Source organism: Carassius auratus, chromosome 42 (genome assembly GCF_003368295.1).
Source record: "Carassius auratus strain Wakin chromosome 42, ASM336829v1, whole genome shotgun sequence".
Taxonomy (NCBI): Eukaryota; Metazoa; Chordata; class Actinopteri; order Cypriniformes; family Cyprinidae; genus Carassius; species Carassius auratus.
This window is the reverse complement of record NC_039284.1, coordinates 11,974,313-11,997,385: the sequence shown is the minus strand read 5'-3', so window position 1 is coordinate 11,997,385 and position 23,073 is coordinate 11,974,313. Positions and strand designations below refer to the sequence as shown.

General features: G+C 36.8%; 2 protein-coding genes across 2 annotated transcripts; both read right to left on the bottom strand.

The window, feature by feature from the left end:
* Positions 1 to 387: 387 nt before the first annotated feature.
* On the bottom strand, positions 388 to 14,198 carry LOC113060663 (homeobox-containing protein 1-like). The gene is made up of 10 exons (XM_026229774.1): positions 13,979 to 14,198; positions 9,019 to 9,555; positions 8,799 to 8,884; positions 8,441 to 8,551; positions 7,053 to 7,209; positions 5,291 to 5,373; positions 5,087 to 5,182; positions 4,728 to 4,849; positions 3,458 to 3,990; positions 388 to 1,276 (listed from the first exon to the last, which is right to left on the bottom strand). The coding sequence occupies exons 2-9, from the start codon at positions 9,552 to 9,554 to the stop codon at positions 3,847 to 3,849; spliced, it is 1,335 nt and encodes a 444-aa protein (XP_026085559.1). The 5' UTR covers position 9,555; positions 13,979 to 14,198; the 3' UTR covers positions 388 to 1,276; positions 3,458 to 3,846.
* A 3,508-nt stretch (positions 14,199 to 17,706) lies between these two features.
* On the bottom strand, positions 17,707 to 21,285 carry LOC113060340 (potassium channel subfamily K member 13-like). The gene is made up of 2 exons (XM_026229205.1): positions 20,605 to 21,285; positions 17,707 to 18,663 (listed from the first exon to the last, which is right to left on the bottom strand). Exons 1-2 carry the CDS (start codon positions 20,939 to 20,941, stop codon positions 17,762 to 17,764), a joined length of 1,239 nt encoding a protein of 412 aa, XP_026084990.1. The 5' UTR covers positions 20,942 to 21,285; the 3' UTR covers positions 17,707 to 17,761.
* Positions 21,286 to 23,073: the final 1,788 nt, after the last annotated feature.

The following is a 23,073-nucleotide window of genomic DNA, read 5'->3' as shown; positions in this document are numbered from 1 at the left end:
GGTAGATTTATGTTAAGCTTATGTAGATTTATGGAATAAATGTATTTAGTAGCGATGTAACGATTTACCATGAGCTGGTTGAAATGTATATGTAACGATTCAAATCGGTTGAGATGACAAACAAATTACGATTCACTTAGGGGCAGCAGTTTATATAAATGTATTTCTAAGGGGAACTTACTGTCTTTAGAAAAGCTTAGATGGTATTTTTTATTTTAATCTTGCCTCTGTGTAAAGCATATTAAAGTTCATAAGTGCAGTGCTGCTTTGTTTACAAGGAAACGCTTTAAGCGCCACCTGCTGGCAGAAAGAGAATCTGCGTCTGTGGTTTCTGTTTCTGTTTCATGCAGACAAGTGTAATGTATAGTTTCACAAAACTGACATTCTGTTTTTGCTTCAAATTATACAATCTAATTTAAGATTAAAAACTACTCATGTTGCATGTTTGCAGCATCTTTGTATGGATCTTGATTAAAATGCAGTGGTTGCCTCTCATTTCAAATGGAACGGGTACAAACTAAGCCTTATTTTGTTTATATGAAGATATTTCTTTTAATTTGTGTTATTTATTGGATTTGGGGCTTTTGTTTCGTTATTGACATTTACATTACATTTAAATTTTGTTATTTAGCAGACGCTTTTATCCAAAGCGACTTAGAAATGAGAATAGAAGCAATCGAAACCAACAAAAGAGCAATGATATGCCAGTGCTATATGAGTATATTATCATAGTGTTAAATTTCAATTTCACAAAGAAACGTGCAGCATTTTGTCCAAGCAATAATAAAATGACACGTTTGTCTTAAATCTCATTTTGTAAAAATTTTTTTTTTTAAATCATGAATCATGTGTTGAGTGAATCGTTACATCCCTAGTATCCAGGAATATTACCATAACGTTAACTTAAACAGCGTCATCAACAGTTAATTTTCACAGAAACGACTAGTCAATAGATTTTACACATTCTGTAATTTAAGTGCTTATAAATACTTGCATTAAGGCTGAAGCCCATGTTCAAAAATCTCGCTCAGCTGCTCCTGACTTTTTAAATACAAGCTTGCTTGTTAGCTAGTGGCGATCTCATCGACTGAAATCTTACACTCAATTGGAACAAAGGTATGTTGATGAGTTGAAATGGTATTTCAGACATTCTGAAAGAACTTTTGAAGCAGCTGATACTTTTCACAGGTTTGTCATCTGATAGCTATTTTGATACGTCTAAAAAAAAGCTTATTTGTGACTCCCAGGATGTGCATTACACACAGAAAGCAGCTTCCTAAAAGGCAAAGAGAAAGACTGTAAAAGGTGGGAGAGGGAATGTGGTTAGTATTTCCTTTTTTAAAACAAGCACCATATTTAAATTCTGAAGCACAAATAAAAATAACCTGAAATAGTCCATTTTCTTTCTTTGAAACAGTACCTTATGAAACAAACAATAAAAATATATATGTATGTTGGGGTTAAGAACCCAAAGCACCATAACCCTCCCTCTTAAAGTGACATTTTGTGAATATTCAACAAAAAAAAAACAAGCAATTACATGGGATAATTATTAGAGTGGTTAAATCCACTTTGATTTAAGAAATAATGGTTATTAATCCCCATCGAAGGGACTTTAGATATAATTACTTTCCAGAAAAAAAACATTATTTGGACACATGGGCAAACACCAACAGGTTTTTTGTAAGGGAACGTCGTCCCCCTGATTGTCAAGTGTTTTCCCGTTCGCTGAGAGACAAAGAAATTCCCAATGCTACAACACTTTCCAGCCACGTGCTGCTGAAACGTTCGCACAGTTATTGGCTGAGTAGAACACTTTGAGGTTATAAACGTTCAAATAAACGGCTTTTCTGATTGCTTTTAGAGAGGCCTGCAGAAGAGCTAGTCTGCTAATGCTGAAATATAATGGCACAATCTTCACGAGTAGGCTTCAGATTCCTGACAGCCTTCGACGCCTCCCTGCAGAGATGCACAGTTGTGTAGCGACAGGAACATAAATAAGCTGCCGCTAGTAATTAAAAGTGCAACACATAATTGCTGAAGCCAGCTGGCCGGTTATGGTACTGCAAAAACTGTCCTATGCAACATTTACGCTGAAAACCAGGGTCCAGAATTAACATTTAGCCAATTTTATGACTGTAAGTTTTTCATACTGCTCATAAAACTGCACTTTGTTTTACTTAAACTATTCTTGTCACAGTGACAACTAAATTTAGTGACAAAAGGTGCAAATTGCAAAAGATACATACCAAGACTGCCAGGGATGACGCTCTTAAAGGAACAGTTCACACAAAAATGAAATGAAAATTTGCTGAAAATGTACTCCCTCTCAGGCCATCTCAGATGAAGATGTGTTTGTTTATTCATCAGAACAGATTTGGAGAAACTTTGCATTGCTTCAAAGTTAAAAATACCTTAATTATGGATATGTTTCTTACAATCATGCTGCTTTCGCTTTTAAGACATTAACTGATGGACTGAAGTTGTGTGGATTACTTGTGGATTATTGTGATGTTTTTATCAGCTGTTTGGACTCTCATTCTGACGGCACCCATTCACTGCAGAATATCCATTGGTGAGCAAGTGATGTGTTGCAAAATTTTCCACATCTGTTCTGACCAAGAAACAACCATCTTTATCTTGGATGGAGTACATTTTCAGCAAATTTAAATGTTTGGGTGAACTAATCCTTTAAAATAGTAATATGTTTAGTTATGCGTTACAACTTATCATCCAACAACCAATTATTTAATTTCCGTTATTATATTTAGCTTTTAGTTTAGGTATATAAGTGGTGATGCTTTAATTAGCATGCTACACATTAGCTAGAAGACATTTTGCATGGTGAAACTCATTGGAGAAGAGTTGAGTCTTTAAATTCACCTTGTTTAAACACCGTCACTACCGCTATACACATTCAGAAAGACGTCTTCGGCTGTTGCACTGTGTATTGCAATGTTTTTTTGAGTGTCTCAGCCATTTTTAAGACAACATATGAAGTTATAATAACTTTCAAAACAACGTTATTTAAGCATAAAAGTTTAAAACGTTTTTAAAACCACTTCCAAACCAAGAGCTGTTTTTGAATGCCAAAACAAGTTTAACGTAGACCGCCAAAAATAAAAGACTTCCAAGACTTCCTTAAGAGGCGATTTTGAATCATGTAACTATTTTGCACTTTTCAGCAAGACCAACTAGCCTTTTTGTTTTGGATTTTCTAGTCTGCTACTGCTTGGCAAAGCAGACTTGGCAAAGAGCAGGTGCACATTTGGTGGTAGGCAAGTGTTAACTTTAGACCCTGGTGACTAAACTGCACTGTAGTTTAAAACACAGGTTTAAATGCAATTTCAGCAACGCTGGACTGCACATACATAAGTTAAGAAGTGAGAGAGAATATGCTTCCCAACACACTTTCCCTTGAGAGACTGAGGCAGTGAGCATTAAGTATGATACTGACCTCTTGTATCCTGCAAAGAAGACTTCCTGAAAGAAGGAAAAACAGAGGCAAAATTCACTATCCTGGTGTGAGATGGCAGGGTGATATGTCGCATGAAGTTTTTAGCGAACGTGTTTCGTTAACAGTTTAATCGCAGTGCCTCTTCAAGCTGCTGCGTGTAGGAGAACGGCTTTAATTAAAAGACTATTGAGGCGGCACACGTAGGAGAGAGGTGGAAGGAGGGAATGTTGGGTTAACAGTCTTTATAACCTCCGCATTCACTTTGGTCATCCACGATCTGGGCATATTCCTCATAATCATAGTTCTCGCACAATCTGTTTGGCTTTAATTGCGTAACCCCACATTTCTTCTTCGGCTTCCCTCCATGCTCCACGTCAAAGGGCGGATTCTCACTCGTCGTCCAGCACCTCTGTTTTGATGTCACTGGTGGCTCCGCCCTGCCTCGCCAGTGCCAGGATGCTGTGATTGACAGCGGCCATCTCCACTGCCAAAGCTATGGGGTCCTGGTGTTCATTTGGGCCTGTGTTATCATCCTATAAGAAAGCAGAGATCCAGACATTGTTCTGAAGCCCTCTGCTTTTGCCTCACAAACCTTTTAAAGGACAAAGGGGCATGACATAGTTCATACAACTCATGGTATATTGGTACCAGTTTGGTCACTGGCTGATTTTAGAGATTTTTATTAATTTTTTTGATTTATGTTGGCTGGTGTTGGATATTTAATTGTGCATGTTCATTTCCACCTTTTTCAAATTTAGATTTACCTTTGCTGTCTTTCCTAAATTCATAAGCAACATTTAAAGTGATTTATTTTATTTACAAAACAGCATAAAATGTAAATATTAATAATTTAATGATAATCAGCCATAACATAATAATTATAAGCTATAGCCGGAATATTTAATTAATGTGATAAAATATATAATATATGAACCATACTGTATATCAAAAAATATTTGGCATACTAATATTTTATATAGGATTTTTTTTTTCTTAAATTAGTATATAATTTTAATATTGGCCAGTTAGTGATTATCATTATCAGCCATAACGACATGACAATAATTATTAACTAATTGGTATTAGTCAATTCAATGTAAAAATTAAAATAAAAAAAAAACGAAATATTGTTATATATATATATATAAGATAAAATTATTCAAAAATAAAACCTTTTTTTTTAAATCTAGATAAAACATGTTTGAAAGGTTGATTCATAAAAAGAAAATAAATCTATAAATACATAATAGTAAACAACCAAGTACCTTACCATTCCCAAAACATGGTCAGCAGCTACTGGCTCACCGTAGTCATTTCCATCGATCTCATCACTGTTGGAATGACCTCCCGGGCTTTGGACATCAATCCCATGACTCTCCAGGATTGCTGCTTCTTAGAAAAAAACAGACCTTGCCATAACATATCTGAGCCCATTAGGATATACCCAACATGAGTTTTCTGAAAGGCATTTTTCTGTAAATTCAATATTTCTGCCGAATGCACATTTTGAATGAAACGGCTGCAGCATGGCGATAACAATGCAATGGAAATAATTACATTGTCCATATTCAAAATGCATTGTTGCGTGAAATTTGAGCTTTGTCTGTCCCCAGAGGGCTTCAACATTACCTATGTTGGCTCTTCTCTTAATTTCCTTCCGTCTGTTGGCAAACCAGTTGTAAACTTTCAGAGACGTGACCCTCTCAAGATCTGAAAGCTTCTTCCCTTAATCAAATCACAGCAGAGCTCATCAATAACGTCTGGGGCCACGATAAGTAACCGCATTTACACATGCATTCATCTTCTTTATGGAGGTTGTGTTAAACATCCTACCTGGTTTCTGAATAACTGCATTGCAGGCGTTGGCAATTTCCTCTCGTTTGGCTTCATCGGGGTACTGGTTGTCATTGAAATAACTTGTGCGAAAACATACGATAAACATAACGTAAGGCAGATAACCATTTTATAACACATTTTTATAGCTTTAAATGTATATTTGCATTATGACTTTATTCAGTCTAGCTTGTCACAATACCAACATTTCAATAATCAATATCAGTATCAGTGAAATTTCACAATTCTTGATAACAGTTATGATGCCACAGCAAACTGTGTTTACAGTATACTATAATTCATTAAAAAGGCTAATTAGTAATATAAGCATTAACATTAACATGAGGCCTTATGTATCTGTCAAATAAGATTTCATTTCTTCAAGTAATTATTTAAATAAACAGTGATCGTTAAAAAGAAAATAACACTTTACAATAAGGTACAAAATTCCTGTTAATACATTAGGTATCATGAACTAGCAATGAGCAGTACTTTTACAGAATTAATAAATGTAGGTTAATAACATTTCTACATACTATACTGATACATTTCTAACATCTCAAACTGTTTAATTTAACATGAATGTATTATGAACAAGCATAAATGAATAAACATTAGTACATTTATAGATGAAAATGAAATGTTAAATCCTGTTGCAATCTGTGATTTTGTCTTATAAACAACCATCTTTTAAAAAATTAATTATTAAAAAGGGTTAAGTATATTCACAGAAATTAGTATTATGCTATTAGTAAGCATTTACTTTCTAACAAGAATCTTGTAGTGTCATGACCTTGAGGACAAAGCGAGTAATATTTAACGGCAAAAAAAAGGGTCAAATGTAATGATGCCTTATTAAACATTAGTTAATGGATTCACTAAAATGAATGAATGATAAGCATTGCTTGCAGTATTTACTAATCTGTCATAGTTCATTTAATAAAATAAAAAAATAAATAATAATAATAATGTTCATTTTAAGCTCACGTCAACTCAGGTCCATTAAATAATGTTAACAAACAACTAAAATTTTAATGGTATTACTGTATTAACTTTACATTTATCAGACGCTTTTACCCAAAGCGGCTTACAGTTCATTCAGGCTACCGTATTTTTCTAACTATAAGTCGCATCAGTCCAAAAATATGTCATGATGAGGAAGAAAACATATATAAGTCGCACTGGACTATAAGTTGCATTTATTTAGCACCAAGGGAAAAAAAACATTACCGTCTACAGCCGCGAGAGGGCGCTCTAGGTCTTCAGTGTAGGCTACAGGAGCAATGAGAAGCATAGAGCGCCCTCTGGCGGCTGGAGACGGTAATGTTGTCTCTTGGTTAAGATCTCTGGGTTCATGTCAAATTAATTTTGATAAATAAGTCGCACCTTACTATAAGTCGCAGGAACAGCCAAACTATGAAAAATAGTGCGACTTATAGTCCGGATAATATGGTATACACTTTTTTTTTACCCTATGTGTGTTCCCTGGGAATCAAACCCAAAACCTTTTGTACTGCTAACGCAATGCTCTACCACTGGGCCACAAGAACACAATAAACTTATTAATACACTTTAACATCAAAAATGATTTAGAATTATTTTCCATTGTTTGTTCTTGTTCACTAATGTAGTTAACTAAATGGAATCTTGTTGTGAAGTGTTACCTCAAAGATCACGGTTACAAAATCAAAAAGTCATTATCCTGGAATGACCTACAATGACTTGTCCTGAGCAATCAGACGCTTCACACACATCCTCTCACCTCTCCATCACCGCCAGACACTCTTTCCTCCAGGTGAAGCGGCTGCCACGCCGCAGACGGAAGCTGCCCTGGGTGCTGCTAATGGGGGGAGGGGTTTGACGCCACTCCACAATGTCCTCCAGGGCCATCGGGGTGGGCCGCATCGCTAGAGTTGCACCTGGGACACAAACATGACGTGTCATCTGAGATGAACTGTCATAAGGGTGACAGTCTGAGTGCTTCTGAGGAAAGACTTTCCGGTAGACCAAAGCCTTTTCACTGAGTCCGGAAGCAAATTTTTATGAGAAAACCGGCGCCTGACCTTCTTATCTATTCACTCAATGTCTGATATCTTTCCTCAGATCAGCCTGAGTGATCTGAGATGAAAGACTCGTGTCAAACTAATACAGACCAACACAAATAAACAATTATTCCTTTTTTGCCAGGGCTATTTAATGCTGTATAGTTCAACCAAAACTGAATTTCCGTCATCATTTAATCGGCCTCAAGTTATTCCAAACCTGTATGATTTTTTTTTCTTCTATTGAACACAAGAGAGAATATTTTGAAGAGTGTTGCTAACCAAACAGTTAACGGTAGCCATTGACTTCCACAGATTTTTTTTTTCATACTACAACTTGGTGAGTAAATGATGACAATTTTCATTTTTGGGTGCGCTATGCTATTAAGGTTTATATTAAGCACCATTTAATGTCACATTTAAAGTATATTAAACATACAAAATTCAATATAAAAGAAAATGAAAACAGTATCAAATGACAAAACAACACAATAAATCAAACATATGGCAACTTTTGAAATCAAATATTATGAAAAGTATCATTGCACTTCTTATTTAAAACCCAATTTTATAATCAGAAAATGTGATATGGTTTATACAGAATTATGATTTTTTTTTTTCACATTTCACATCTAATAAAATAATAATATAAAATATATGCAATGTGCAAAGCAGCACTGTATTGATATTACTTGCTACTTCGATAGATATTATGATATGCCCATTGAAATCCCATATGGTACCCCAGATCTTATTAAACTAAATCAATCATTTTAAAACAGAATTTATGCATCAAAACATTACAATGTACAAAATGAAAAAGTAATATTCATTTTGAGATTTGATAAAGATTAAATTATGAATGTTTTTTTTATTATTATGCAAAGCATTGCAAAACGTGATATGAAATGTAAATACAGGGAAATGAGCTCGTACACAATCAAAAAATTAAGTTAGAACCTGCATTACACAAGTAGGACGTGGAACAACATTTTTATCAGCCAAAGATGTCTTGTAATTGTGATGTCTTGAGTTTAGAGTTAGAGCTATTATTAGATGACAGACACGAGGTGCTACATGGGTAAAGGACTCTGGGGTTGGCTGTTACCAGGTGTAGTTTTCTCTAGTTGGTACCAGCGGTAGAAAGCTCTTTTCTTCTGCTCGCTGAGGTCTGAGCCCTGCTGGAGCAGCCAATGAGAGATCCGGCTCTGACTGATACCTGCACACAACCACACAAAGCTTATAAGGGCAAAAACTGACTTGCATATGCCTCTCCAAGGCATGCCGTGACAAATCCCACAGCTGTAATAAAAAGCAGCCATACAGATGACATTTCTGTTTAAATGTTACTGGAATATAGCTTGAAGGAACATAATGGGTCTCTAAATAATAGGGAAATATTATATCAATGGTCATAGCATAAATCACAATATATTTGTTATTTGTTTTGGCAAGAGCAAACTAACCTGTAACTTGGGCAACTACTGCCTGTGATATTCGCCGGTTCCCCAAGAAGGCTTTAATCTCTTCTTTAATTATAGCACTGTCCATTCTACAACAACAGAGAGAGAGAGAGAGAGAGAGACATCAAAATGAAAAACATCAACACTATTTTTGGGAGCATTTCTTAAAGTACCATTTAATCATTCTGAATGGGAACTGTCCTATTGTGATGGTCTCACTCACCTCATGAGCTCCTCGACTTTATCATCGATGTCCACGTCCTCATCTGGGTGCTCGAAAGCGAAGGCCCGCGAGGAGGTGTTGCTAATGGCGAAGCGGGGCGGGGACAGCTTACCATTGGGCATAGAGGCAAGGCTGTCCCGTCCATTTTGGACCATGGGTGCTACTACTGGCACGGGGGTGGGGACAGTCGGGGGCGGGGAGGTGTCATAGATGTTGCTAGGGGATGGAGAGAGGCCATTGCCACGGTACCCCGTCTGCGTGGCTGTAGATGTCGTTGAAGAAGAGGCTGTGAGGTTGTTAGAGGAGGTAGTGCAGGAGTTTGAAGAGGTGGTGGTGTTGCCGTGATTGATGGCGGCTGCCCCATTTCCGCCGTGGGCGTGCCGGTGGCCGAACTTCTCCACGTGCTCGCGGTCCAGCCGGTCGAGGGTGTCCAGCGCGTTCAAGATCTCTTGCTTTGTCATGCCGCTCCGACGTAGCCGCTGCAGCAAGTCGATCTGCTCAATGGTAAAACGAGGCTCATCTGTGTAATGGGACATTCTGCCAACAAAAAGAGAGACGGAGCTGCTGCATTAGAGATTGATGTTGGAGGAAATCCTTAAACTCACGCTGATAAATGCTGACACGTGGCTGCATAGTGTATAAAAGTCATAATAACAGTCTAAACTAAAAAAACTAAAACATGTTTTTATCTAGGAAAAGCAGTGGAGCTCTAACTGAAGCATTATTTTTCTAAGAAAATGTCAAAGTCACCGCACCTTTATTGACCACCCATTGCAACAGAAGTGCATAGCCTGTCTGAGGTCGAGGCAAAGACACTGCATGCATTACCACAAATTTTGAATAGACTTTAAACAGCAGAAAGCCGGGACACGTGAGGAGGGGGAAGGAGGTTAACTTTAGGGAAAACTGCCAAGAAAAATTCCATCCGAGGCGGTCAACCTACTTTCAGTGAAGAAGCGGAGGATGAATCACTGCATACGGACGCTTGTCTGAGAATAGTGCTCTCAATGCCAGGCTGTTGCCCACACACACATGCGTCTGCTTATCCCGTAAAACACCGTATTTCAATTCATTTCGAGTTTTAAAAGGAAGCTACAACTTATGACGCTGCAAATGCAAAACTCGTGCCAGCACAATACGCATTCCATATGGCAGAGTTTAATGCAATGAAGCAAACGAGAAAACAGGGAGGCTCCTTTTAACAAAATGAAGATTTCAACTTCCCTGCGACATGTTCTTCAAGAATTAATTCTGCTGATGAGCGAGTACGACTGTCTTCTGGTGTCTGCGCTGCATGAAACGCATAAAAAAAGATTTCTGCTAACCCATGCACCCTCAAAAGGCTTCAAAAGGTTTAATTATGCAGAGGCATCAGACACACCAAATAAGCAGAAACATCAATAAATCTAGGAGGTTTTAAGGATTTGTTCAGTATTCATTTTACAATACACAAACCTTGTAACAAGCCTTTAGTGGTAGAAACCGAACAATGCAAGTCATAAAATAACCAACTGATGCATGCGCCACATACAGGTATATATTACCAGGCTTTCTGATATTGGAAAACATTCCAAATGTAAAGGTGTCACCTTAGACATCAAATCTGGTTTTAATAAGCTAGCCGTACCACAGTGACACAAGATATCAAAATCGCTCATATGGAGACGTGTCAAACCACAGGCACGCAAAACTGCTTCTACTGAAATTACTTGAAGACAAACCAACAAAGTTTACTTACCTGCACACATGAAAATAGTAACACAGATAATTGTTTAAGAATGCAAAATGCATCGCTACTTTTAACAATAACAATCATCAAGAGAGTTGCAATCTTGCTACAACAAGCATTAAATGCAAGGCTACTGTTGTGCATGCAATTTAAATAATGTATCAATGCTCTGAGGAATTTAGAGTTGCTCATTGTTTCTTTTATTTGCATATTCACGGTCTTATCTGACATATGCATGGAAGCATAAAAGCATCTATAGATTATAGTTATGAACCTACAGCATAAAAACATCTATAGATTATAGTTATGAACCTATAGTACTGAGGCAGGAGGTTGCAGGAAACTCATCTGTTTTACAGTAGCTCAAGATCAAAGTTGATTCTGGCCTAATGCCCCTGGTTCTGTTCATCAGCACAGCCTCCAAAAAGTCCAAATCCTCCTTGACTTCTATTCTCTACATTTTGAAACACTTTTTACAGCCCATTTGTTGCATAGTAACTTGCATCTATTACATACAGTAGGTACGGAAAGAAACCCCCTTACATTTTTCACTCTTTGTTATATTGCAGCCATTTGCTAAAATCATTTAAGTTCATTTTTTTCCCCTCAATGTACACACAGCACCCTATATTGACAGAAAAACACAGAATTGTTGACATTTATTAAAAAAGAAAAACTTAAATATCACATGGTCCTAAGTATTCAGACTCTTTGCTGTGACACTCATATATTTAACTCAGGTGCTGTCCATTTCTACACCTTCATTTGAGTCCAGCTGTGTTTGATTAGACTGATTGGACTTGATTAGGAAAGCCACACATCTGTCTATATAAGACCTTCAGCTCACAGTGCATGTTAGAGCAGATGAGAATCATGAGGTCAAAGGAACTGCCTGAAGAGCTCAGAGACAGAATTGTGGCGAAGCACAGATCTGGCCAAGTTTTCAAAAAAATTCTGCTGCACTTAAGGTTCCTAAGAGCACATTGACCTCCATAATCCTTGAATGGAAGATGTTTGGGACGACCATAATCCTTCCTAGATGTGGCCGTCCAGCCAAACTGAGCTATCTGAGAGGTAAAGGAGAACCCAAAGATCACTGTGGCTGAGCTCCAGGGATGCAGGCGGGAGGTGGGAGAAAGTTGTAGAAAGTCAACCATCACTGCAGTCCTCCACCAGTCAGGGCTTTATGGCAGAGTGGCCCGACGGAAGCCTCTCCTCCGTGCAAGACCTGAAAGCCTGCATGTTTGCTAAAAAAACACCTGAAGGATTCTCCATTAACCATCCACCCTGACAGAACTGGAGAGGATCTGCAAGGAGGAATGACCGAGGATCCCCAAATCCAGGTGTGAAAAATTTGTTGCATCTTTCCCAAAAAAAGTCATGGCTGTATAGATCAAAAAGGTGCTTCTACTAAATACTGAGCAAAGGGTCTGAATACTTGGGACCATGTGGTATTTCAGGTTTTCTTTAATAAATGTGCAAAAATGTCAACAATTCTGTGTTTTTGTCAATATGGGGTGCTGTGTAACTTAATGAGGAAAAAAATAACTTAATTTTAGCAAATGGCTGCAATAAAACAGAGTGAAAAATGTAAGGGGATCTGAATACTTTCCATACCCACTGTGTGTAACTGACACCTTCTTAGACCTTCATGCCCACTGATCAACGAAAATGGAGAACATCTAGAATATATTGTCTGTGGTACCTGATGACCACTGTGCTGCTACAATTAAAGTTATAAATCTACGAATAAATTGAATAAGCATCTACAGAAACCGTGGGCTTAACATTACACAAATAAAATGAATATCTAGGTCACACTAAACCGCATCAAAGCTGTATATTCCACTGAAGAATCTTTTCCAGTGTTGGCTGCATATTGTAATTGTTCAAATGAAGAGATGATAAACAAAATGCATCCTGATATGATTTATTTTCCTGGCATTCAAAGGCAATACTGGCATTTTAATAGATCACGAATAGCAAGTACATGACGGAGCCTAAGTGATGCTCCCAAAGATGCAGAAGAACAATTACAGTTCTGAATAGAATAAAAAAATGATAAAATGGTTAATTATATTTAATATAAACAGAACATATTCAAGCTAAAATCAGATTTAAATCCCTGTAATTCTAATCCATATACACCACGTTTTTGTCATGAGGGCTTATAAAGAATGCTTTTAATGCACTATTAACCACTATTCCCTGCTTCAGAAGCATACGAAGCTAAGACTTAACCTCATCTAAAAACATTAACTGAATTTGTGCTCAAACACATTCTTTTATTTTATGAACTTCAAAATTTTTCAAGGTAGGTGATAAGAACCGGTTGAAGGGACTAAGGTAAAACTAGAGAAACATCCAGATTGACTTTGGTTTTCGTTGAATTGATGCTGAAAAGTGCAAACTACTAAAGCTTTATTTTAGCTTCATCAGCAGTTTTTACAGTTGTCAAGTTGGTCAATCAAAAATGCACCGGAATGATCTTATTTCATGTAATGTGCAACATTTACAATAAAAAGCATGATGCGATACACATGTACAATGCATTAAAAAAACTGCTCTGGGTTTATAATATTTAAAAATTAAGCAATTTTAATATGATCAGTCTATGACAAAAATAATGTGTACTGGACTGTTTTAATTGTAAAATGCATATACACTTTATTAAAAAACTATTAATGTACAGTATCTTCAAAAAACAACTTTGAATTTGGGTGGTCTTAATAGGGCCATTTTGACACCTTCCCAAACTCAAAAATCACTGCAATTGATAATAACATTAATTAGCATGACCTATCAAGCCCATTTTCACCAGACATCAGCTTACCCCAATATTTACAAACCCTACACCCAAATAACAAATCTTCAGAATGCAGTCAGAACCTTGTTAAAACAAAACATAAATGTATATAAATAAGTAACAATAGTCAATAATAATAATAATAATAATAATAATAAATAAATGCAAAGAGATGAGCATCAACACAACTATTAGCTGATTTCGCCAATGTCAATACAGTGTCAGTTGTTGCACAGTTGCTGGCATTTCTTTTCTAAAGCCCTATCCCAGCACAGAAAGAGAGCAGATGCGACTTTACATGCGAGCCAGCGGTCGAACCGAGCTCATCTCCCCACGAGTGCCATTTGCACGTGAAAGCACATTTCATGTCTCCAGTCAGATTTTATAAATGACGCCTTTCTTATAATTTGGCATCTCATACTTACCTGATTGTGCGCGTGCAGGGCCTCCGTGCACCACTGCATTTATTCAACTCAATTGACAGTGTTTCCGTCTCTTTAATCCACGTCGCCAGACATGAACCAGCAAAACAGGACGATGTCCGACTCTCCCGCTACCTTTTCCTAATTTGATTTCATTTCAAGGCATAAACTGATTCGCCTTTGTCTGACTGACAGAAGCCATATTGATAATAACAGAATCGCTGCAGTAGTTTCATGGGAGTTGTAGTTTATCTCGGCGGACCGGATAGTCACACTGAATGGGAGTTCGTCGAGCGCCGGACTACAAATCCAGTGGAATGTGGTACAGTTTCATCTTTGATCATTTTTCACCAACTGCTGCACGGACCAAAAAAAAAGTCATTTCTTTTTATTCGCTGATGACGTGTCGACAGATATGGGATTTACTGCTTATATTTCTTAATTTTCTTTTCTGAAATTTAAAAAAACATAATATTCAGATAATCATGCAGATTTGTTTTAAACGAGATAAAGCCCCCCCCCCTTTAGAGTATTAATATTTACTATTTATTCCACATAGTACTTTTAACGAAATACTCAACTGCATTTCATTAGATATTAATTGTGTGTGACGGAAGGACCTTAAAAAAACTTAAAAGATCAAAAGTTATGTTTGACTACTGGATTAAATTTCAACACCTGCAAGAGGGATTTACAGTTTTATTACATACTACCGCCATCTAGTGGACATTTATAGCAATCACCATGAATTTACCTAGTGCACAACAGTGCATAACAAAACGGTATATAACGTTTCCAAAAATTTATACGTCATTTATTTTCTTGATTTAGTAGTAGATAAGAGGTCAATTTTATAATTTCATTTAAAAACAGTGTTGGTCAAAACAATGGTTTGATAATCTTGTTACCTTTTACATTTTTACAGTTTTGTTTTGTGTTTCAAAGCAAAAGCACTATTACACTATTATCAATTAATAGTTATGAAATTTCAACAATTATGAAAATCGTGTTAATTTTTCCAGTTTAAATTTCATGCAGTTATAATAATAATAATAATGCTTATAGTATAACATGTACATTTATTTATAAAAAAAAGAATATACATTCAGACTACTGGTCTCAGACTTTGGACCCCACTGCAGATCTACCAGCATAGCGTCTGTGCTTATTTATTTTTTTGTCATGAACATGGTGGGTGTTTTGAGTTCAGTGAAGCTCATTTGTAGCCTAGACTTATGTATATGCATGTGTTTGAAAATCTAATCACAGCCGAATAACCCAGGGCTTCTTGAGTTGATTATACTTTTGTATTTGTGCAGAAAAAGAAATGTACATTAGGCGTGCAACAATATGACTGTTTTGGATCATTGACTTTCTGCATTGATCTACTAATTTTGACAGCCCAGAATGCACTCGAAACAAATAAGACGACGAGAATCTGCTAGAAAACATCCATTTTCTTTACTGCTCGGAAAGAGGTTGAACATCCACTGAGTTGCTTTTGCTTTCACATCACCTCTGAGATTCCACTGAAGTGACAGCAGAATCATATCCATACTAGTGGGTGTGAAAACTGGTGAGGGCCACAAGTCTGCTGGTGACAGATGTTAATGGAGGGAACACAGACATGTCATGACTCACTTAACAATCTAAAGAAATTGATTTTCACTTACCAGCTGTTCAGTCAAATAACAGCCTGCATTATCAGATACTGATGTGCACAAAAGTAATCTCACTTTACTGCTCATACACCCAATGGACATAGTTATGATTGCCAATCACCAAATAAATAAATACGTGCAGCTTGAGGCTTAATTATTTTATAATTTTCATTATAAAGCTTCCGCAATAAAAAAAAAATAGTCCCCTACAATGTACAAAACAGTCTGTCAACTCTGCAATAGTATTTCAGCAATATTAATACTTAAGTACTATCAAGTAATTTTCAGTACAATACATGATGATGCATGAATGAGATGCAAGATAGAGAGATATATTGTTGAATGAAAGTAGAGCGAGCTTGCTCGCGGAGTAATAGGAGAGACATGAAAGTAGCGCCTTTTACGAGCGGGCTGATGTGCATCGCTGAATGTTGCGATTGATTAGCCTAATCCGAATTATGACCAAAGTATTACAAAGAGTTAGTAAAAGTAAGTAAATAAAAATGATGTATCGTAATGAAACTTACTCACTAAAAGCATATTTTATTAATTCAACATGCATTACACCTTCTACATAGGTACAAGCATTCATCTCAAAATAAAGTAAGCAGATTTCAGAACTCAAGATACAAAGTGCTGGAGAAAATGATCTGATGTCCTGCATCATACCCATTTTGGCATTGCACATATTTCATGAACCGTTCTGGACGACATGGTTCATTTTGTTCTGTGCACTTCTGGTTGTACAATCTGAAATACCTGATAAGCAATTCAATCAGTATGTTGACTTATGAATTCTATACAGCTGGTAGACACTATGAAGTATCTGAAGTATGGCATACATGAAACAGATGGCATTTGAGCTGTTTGGCTCTCATAACCGTCACACCTTGTGCCTCATGCCCATATCTACATACCTGCACAGTGAAAAAGACAGCAAGTTACTGGCAGATGAATGTAATTTGCATCACTTAGATTCTTCAGCTGAACCTAAAAAGAAATGTTCAGAAGCTGACAGAAGTGACATAAAAGGAGTCCAAAGTCTCAAACCACAATGAAAATCTCAGACCACATTCATGCATATTCAAAAGCTCGGGGTCTGTAACATTTTACAAGTCACTTGTGCTTAAGGGTGCATTTATTTGATTTAAAAAATCGTAAAAAAAAGTAATAATGTTAAATTTTGTTTCAGTTAGAATGTAAAGTTGCTACTCAATAAATATTTATTATCAATGTTACAGACAGTTGCACTCTTAACATTTCTGTGGAATTCAGGATAAACCTTTTACAGATTCTTGATGAATTGAAGTTCAAAATAACAGCATTTATCTGAAATAGAAATATTCTGCAAGTTTATAAATGTTTTTACTGTACATTTAGTGCATCTTTGCTGAATGATTATTCTTTTTCAAACATAAACTTAAATTTTTTAGTGTATATATGATATTTAACATATTTAATACTTTAGATTCAGAACTACTAGGTCACTGATCAAATAAGCTAATTTGTGACATTGATGATGTGACTCTACAGAAGGTCTAAGATGCTCTTTGGATCATCTGATCCAAGTGCTGCAGTAATTTAAACCATGAGGGACAAGCAAAGCACTATTACACTATTATCAATTAATAGTTATGAAATTTCAACAATTATGAAAATAGTGTTAATTTTTCCGGTTTAAATTTCATGCAGTTATTATAATAATAATTATAATGCTTATAGTATAACATGTTCATTTATTTATAAAAAAGAATATACATTCAGACTACTGGTCTCAGACTTTGGACCCCACTGTAGATCTACCAGCATAGCGTCTGTGCTTATTTATTTTTGTCATACAAAGTGCCTCTTGCTGATTGCAACATCCTAGAGAAAAAATAAAAACCCTACAATCATGAGAGTTTGAGTCAAAAGTCTCTCGCAGCACATCAATCTTAGAAACAGACCTGAGCTCCATTCTCTTTACCTTTAAATGGATATTTCAACTATACAGCATTCAACTCACATAACAGACTGTGTTTACGAGCCTACATCTGTATTATAAAAGCAATAGTTCCTAAACTTTGGGCAGTGCATTCTGGCTTTTCATAAAGCCATTGTGTTATTTTATTTGGAAGGTTTATATTTATCTGTCCACACTGGTTTCTGCAAGCCTATTATTCATTATGCCCAGGGCTCCGACCCCACCAGAAAATCCATTGTGTCTATTTGTTGACCCGCATGGCCTGGGATGGCCGTTGGCAGTCTCCGAGAGTTGTTTCTGCATGATCGCCAAGTTGACCTTATTAGCCACCAGGAAGTCTCTCATGGAGATCATCTCTCCAGACATCCTGCGTCCATCCGTCTCACTGTCGTTCACTGCATCAGTGTCTATGGATATGTTGCGAACACGTGTTCGGACATGGGCCGGCATGACTGCGTTCCTACGGGGCCGGAGAGACCTCCCAGGGCAGTGAAGGCATGGGATCTTGAGCCTTTTCAGGAGCCAGTTGAGCACCTGCTTGATAACAATGGAGATGACATTGAATAGCGAGTAAATGCAGCAAACGCCCATTAAAATAAAGAAGAAATTGCCAATTCTGTAGACGGTTTGGTTCTCGTAACTGGCCCGCTGGCTGCTGACCATATCCCCGAAACCAATGGTGCTAAATGCCACAAAGCAGAAGTAGAGTGAGTCTAAGTATTCCCATCCCTCGATCGAGGAGTACATGGCCGAAGCACAACAGGAAATGATTATTGCTGCCACACAAAGGATCAGCATCACACAGTACACCGAGGGCTTCCATCCTGCAAGACTGTCTTTACTGTTTAGCCTTGCATTTCTTGAGTCTTGTCTGCTGTCGTGAGGTAAAACTCCTTTGCGTCGCCGTTGGATTTCATGGCAGGATTTGAGGACAAAAGCCAAGACCGTTATCATTCTCTCCAAAAACAGATTAAAAAATAAAATGGTGGCTGCACAGCCAATGAGGCCATAAAAGATCAGGAAGATTTTGCCACCGACTGTGGCTGGTGTGGTCATTCCAAACCCTGTGGGAAATATGAGAGTAAGAAACGTTAATTTATACCCAAATATAAGGGAATAAACAAGATATGCCACAGGCTTTATTGAGTTGAATTGTCCAAAATATGATCATCTTCCTTGGAGCTGGAGAAAAGTGTTGTTATTGGTGACAGATTCTGAAACATCTCCCACTTTTAGTTTGTCACACTGATTGAATTGCAAATAACAAGTGGATTGCATTATTCTTCTCATAGATGATTTTGCATGAGAAGGACATTACGAAGACAAGCTCATTCACATCGTCAGCTCTGAAGACTTTGTTTTCATAAGTGATGTGAAGTGTGGCCAAGTATGGTGTCCCATACTCTGAATTTGGGCTCTGCATTTAACACATCCAAGTGAACACACACCTGGAGCAGTGGGCAGCTATTTTTGCTGTGGTGTTCATTGCCTTGCTCAGTTGTGGTATTGAGGGTGGAGGAGAGTGCTGTTCATTCACTCCCCTCACCTACAATCCCTGCCAGTACCGAGACTAGAAACCACAACCTTTGGGTTACAAGTCAGATTATCTAACCATTAGGCCACCACTGCCCTCAAAGCAGTCATTTTTGCATCTAAGCCACTGTGTCTAAGTGTGTTTAAGAGATGCAATGAAAACAAACCAAACAGCAAGAAAAGACAATATAAGCCACAGAGGTCTGCGGTTCATCAGTTGGAATACTAACAGTTTTGTGTTTGTTGATTTTCCCTTTGGGAAATTTTCTTGGAATTAGTGAGGAATACAGACAAGGGGAACTGGGAAATTCTGTAAACACATATTTGATTGCATTACCTGTAGACTTCAGTTTAGATGAACAGCATCTTTATTAAGTCTTAGGGAAGACTGCAATGTCAATATTTAACGACTTGTTAAGAATAGAAAATAAAATGTATTATGTATTGAAATGTATAGAAAACAGAGGGGAACATGTATCAGACTGATTTTACTTCCTTTATAAATCTCAGTTCTTGAGGTGTTGGGTATAATATTGTACCAAAAGCAAAGCTTTCAAAAGCTACGAAATTTCAGGTTAAGTACAATAAAATCACTTCAAAATCTTTACACTGTATAACATGCAGGTAAAGTGACCTGCATCAATAGTCCAATACCTCAATGTAACAATTTACAACACTACATTTATTGTGTTCTTGCATGTTTTATATATATTAAACTAAATTTTCATTTTAATCATAAAAATCCAATACACAAAGTGTATTTACACAAACATCCACAAATAAATAAATACACAACAATGTGAACGCTAAAGTACAATATCACAACACAAGGCAACTGTTACTACACAATCCCTACTTGCATCAGTCAGTAAATAAATAATAAATAGCTGCAGGTTATGCATTTTAATATTATTTTTAATTCAAGCCTCTCTTTATTTAGATGTGTGTGTGTGTGTGTGTGTGTGTGGATCCTATCCTAATGTTTGCTGTGTTTCAGGTAAACAAGTTAAGATGATAAAACCACACTGACATACATCAATGCATGGACAACAAGAAAGATTTGGACATTTTAAATATTCACAATCTATTCATTACAATATTTGTTGGCTAAAGCAATGGTTGTATATATTTGCATCCTATTTCATTAGACTGTTTAGACTTTGTTAAAAGATTATAAAAGGCTGATTTCACTGTGAGAATATGCCCCACTAACAGAACAATAAGGTATTTGCAATCTACTTTTTTTTTTTTTTCAGGCAATACTGTATAGACTGTAAGACATATTCACTGGATTGAAAAGTGTGACTAGTATGACACACATAAATATCATACTATTTATTTTTATATATTCGTTGTACATTTATTTGCAAATATTGAAGTGAATTTAGATATATACTATATAATATATCCACCAGATTTAAGAATATTTCTTAATCTTTTCAGTCAAGATATATTTCAAGTGTCATTCTTACCGATGGTGGACACGACAGTACCGACAAAGTAAAAGGCTCCGGTAAAATCCCAGCGCGGTCTGAGGGTGTCCACCCGTATTCCTGCGATGTTCGCCTCTTCATAATGTCTCAAGAACTTCTCCAGATCACTTCTGTTGAGATTGTACTTTTGGCTGAAAAGCTCAAACCTCTGAGCCCACTTTTCCTTCGCCTGTCTCTCCTTGGGATGCTCCAGGGCTGAAAAGACCGCGGCTCCGCACAGGAGGTAGAGGATGATGAGGAGCAGCAACATAATGAACCTCGCATTATCTTCATTCACAGGACCACAGCCACAGCAGCACGCGCCTCTACATGCCATTATGTGACTACTGCTGGACAGGACTGGTAATAAAGTATCCACATCTTACATTTAACGGTGGCGGGAAAGCATCTGTAAGAAACTTCCTCGTCTTCCATTATCCTTTGGCTGCATGTACACCAGATGCACTGCATATGAGCAATGATGATGTGAGATGCTCATACCATCCTTTGAGAAACGATTTAGTGCCAGCTGAAATCCTGATAGATTAGACTGTGGGTGGATCTAGTAGTTCAGCTCATCTCCATGTGATGCATCTCACTAGGTCTCTTCGGAAAGCTTACCTTCTTTCAATCCACTCCATTCGCCATAGTGCGTCCATCAGGTGGCTGCATGTGTGAGCTATGGAAGATCTCCGACAATGAATTTGTGCACGAGCTAGAACTACTATAAAAGGCTTTCCACAACAGTTTACACTGGCTAAACTCGGAAGAACTAGAAATATTCACGATGTGCCTCAAGTTCAGTAGACAAACCTCACAAAAGGCGCACGCTCCCTGCGACTGCACGAAACTCTCGGAGCCGACGCATATGGCAAGCTATTTCAACTATTAGACACTAAAACTAACGCATCACTTTCTGTGTTGCTGGTACTTGTTTTACTATTAGACTCAAATAGTGACTACTATCTATTTTTAATTTACTACTACAGCTAGGCTACTTCAGTCACTAGTAGGCTACCTATTCATTTGCATCAATCCTATCCCAACAAAGACAGGTTTTACTGTTACTTGTGACAAATTGCTAGTTTTGCAATTAGGTTCTTTTAGTGATCTGTGGTTCAGCTATTCATGACTAGTGTGTATTCCAGTTGTATCACGCTACTTATACAATTTCTAAATAAATATACACTAACACCTTTATCAGATATATGCATGTATTCAAGTTAATACTTTTACTAGCCATAATATAAAAAATAAATAAAAAAAGATTCTAAGAGTTAATGTAAGATCAACCACTGGGTAGATAACTACTGCTTCATAAATAAGCATTAGTAAAGCTAGACTAATAAGTATATGGACCTAAATAATAGTCACTAGTAAAAATGGAAAATATGTCAGAGAAAACTCTAATACACATTGATAGGTACGTTTTAGATAATAAATGTTAAATCAGCTTTCCATATGATGCCTTCATGTCTTTTTAAGCCTCATCCAAGCACAGCAAACCATTAAAAATATGTAGCCTGATTGCATGTAACTTCATCAGTGGTCAGATACAATAAAATGCTCCTTTGAGATTGATAAATAGCTGCTAGTCTGATACTTACTTGAGTTTGATATTCAGGAAATTTAAATTAAAATGTATCATTAGAAATGAAAATTACATTAGAAATTTTGAACCGCAAAATGCAGCAGTCTATCAGTCTTTATGACCAAAGATCAATCACAAATATACTTCTTATTCAAAATGTTGAAAATAAAGTTTGACTGGTCTTAAATGATAGAATAAACTATGTTTTAAAATGTTAGTGGAACATGTCCATAGTTAATGTAATGAACTACACATGGTTAACTTTGGACACCTGTGTGTGTGTGTGTGTGTGTGTGTGTATATATATATATATATAACTGAAAAATATTTGCAAAAATGTCATACCTTGACAAAACTACGAGTTTAGCAAAATGGGGACAATTATTAGTAATTGCAGGTAATCATTAACACAGTATAGTCACTAATTGGAATGGTAAACACATTGATCCTTGTTGTTTCGGACAGACTGCTCTGTTAGGAATTACTCTAATGATCTGGGATCGATACTAAAAGACCTTTTTTAGAATGGAGGAATGTTCTCTAATATTTATCGGATTAAAGTCTAAAGCGATTTCAACAAATGTCACAGATAGTTGTGCAAGAGAGATCTACATAATTCAGAACGAATAGTTCTTTTTCATTACAATGCACAACACAAATTCCAGAAGCGACATGCTGTAACTTTTAAGTACAGACACGCTGGAATAAAGGTCTAAGTGAATATTGAAATAATACACAGAATCAAAACTGTATTCATTAAAGAAAAAAAAAAAGATTGGGGCCACAGGGATTTCCTGCATCAACGTGGAATTAACTTTTCCAATGTTGCTAAGCAACATGAAAATTTCAGTATGAGTAGAAAACAGCAACAATTGTTC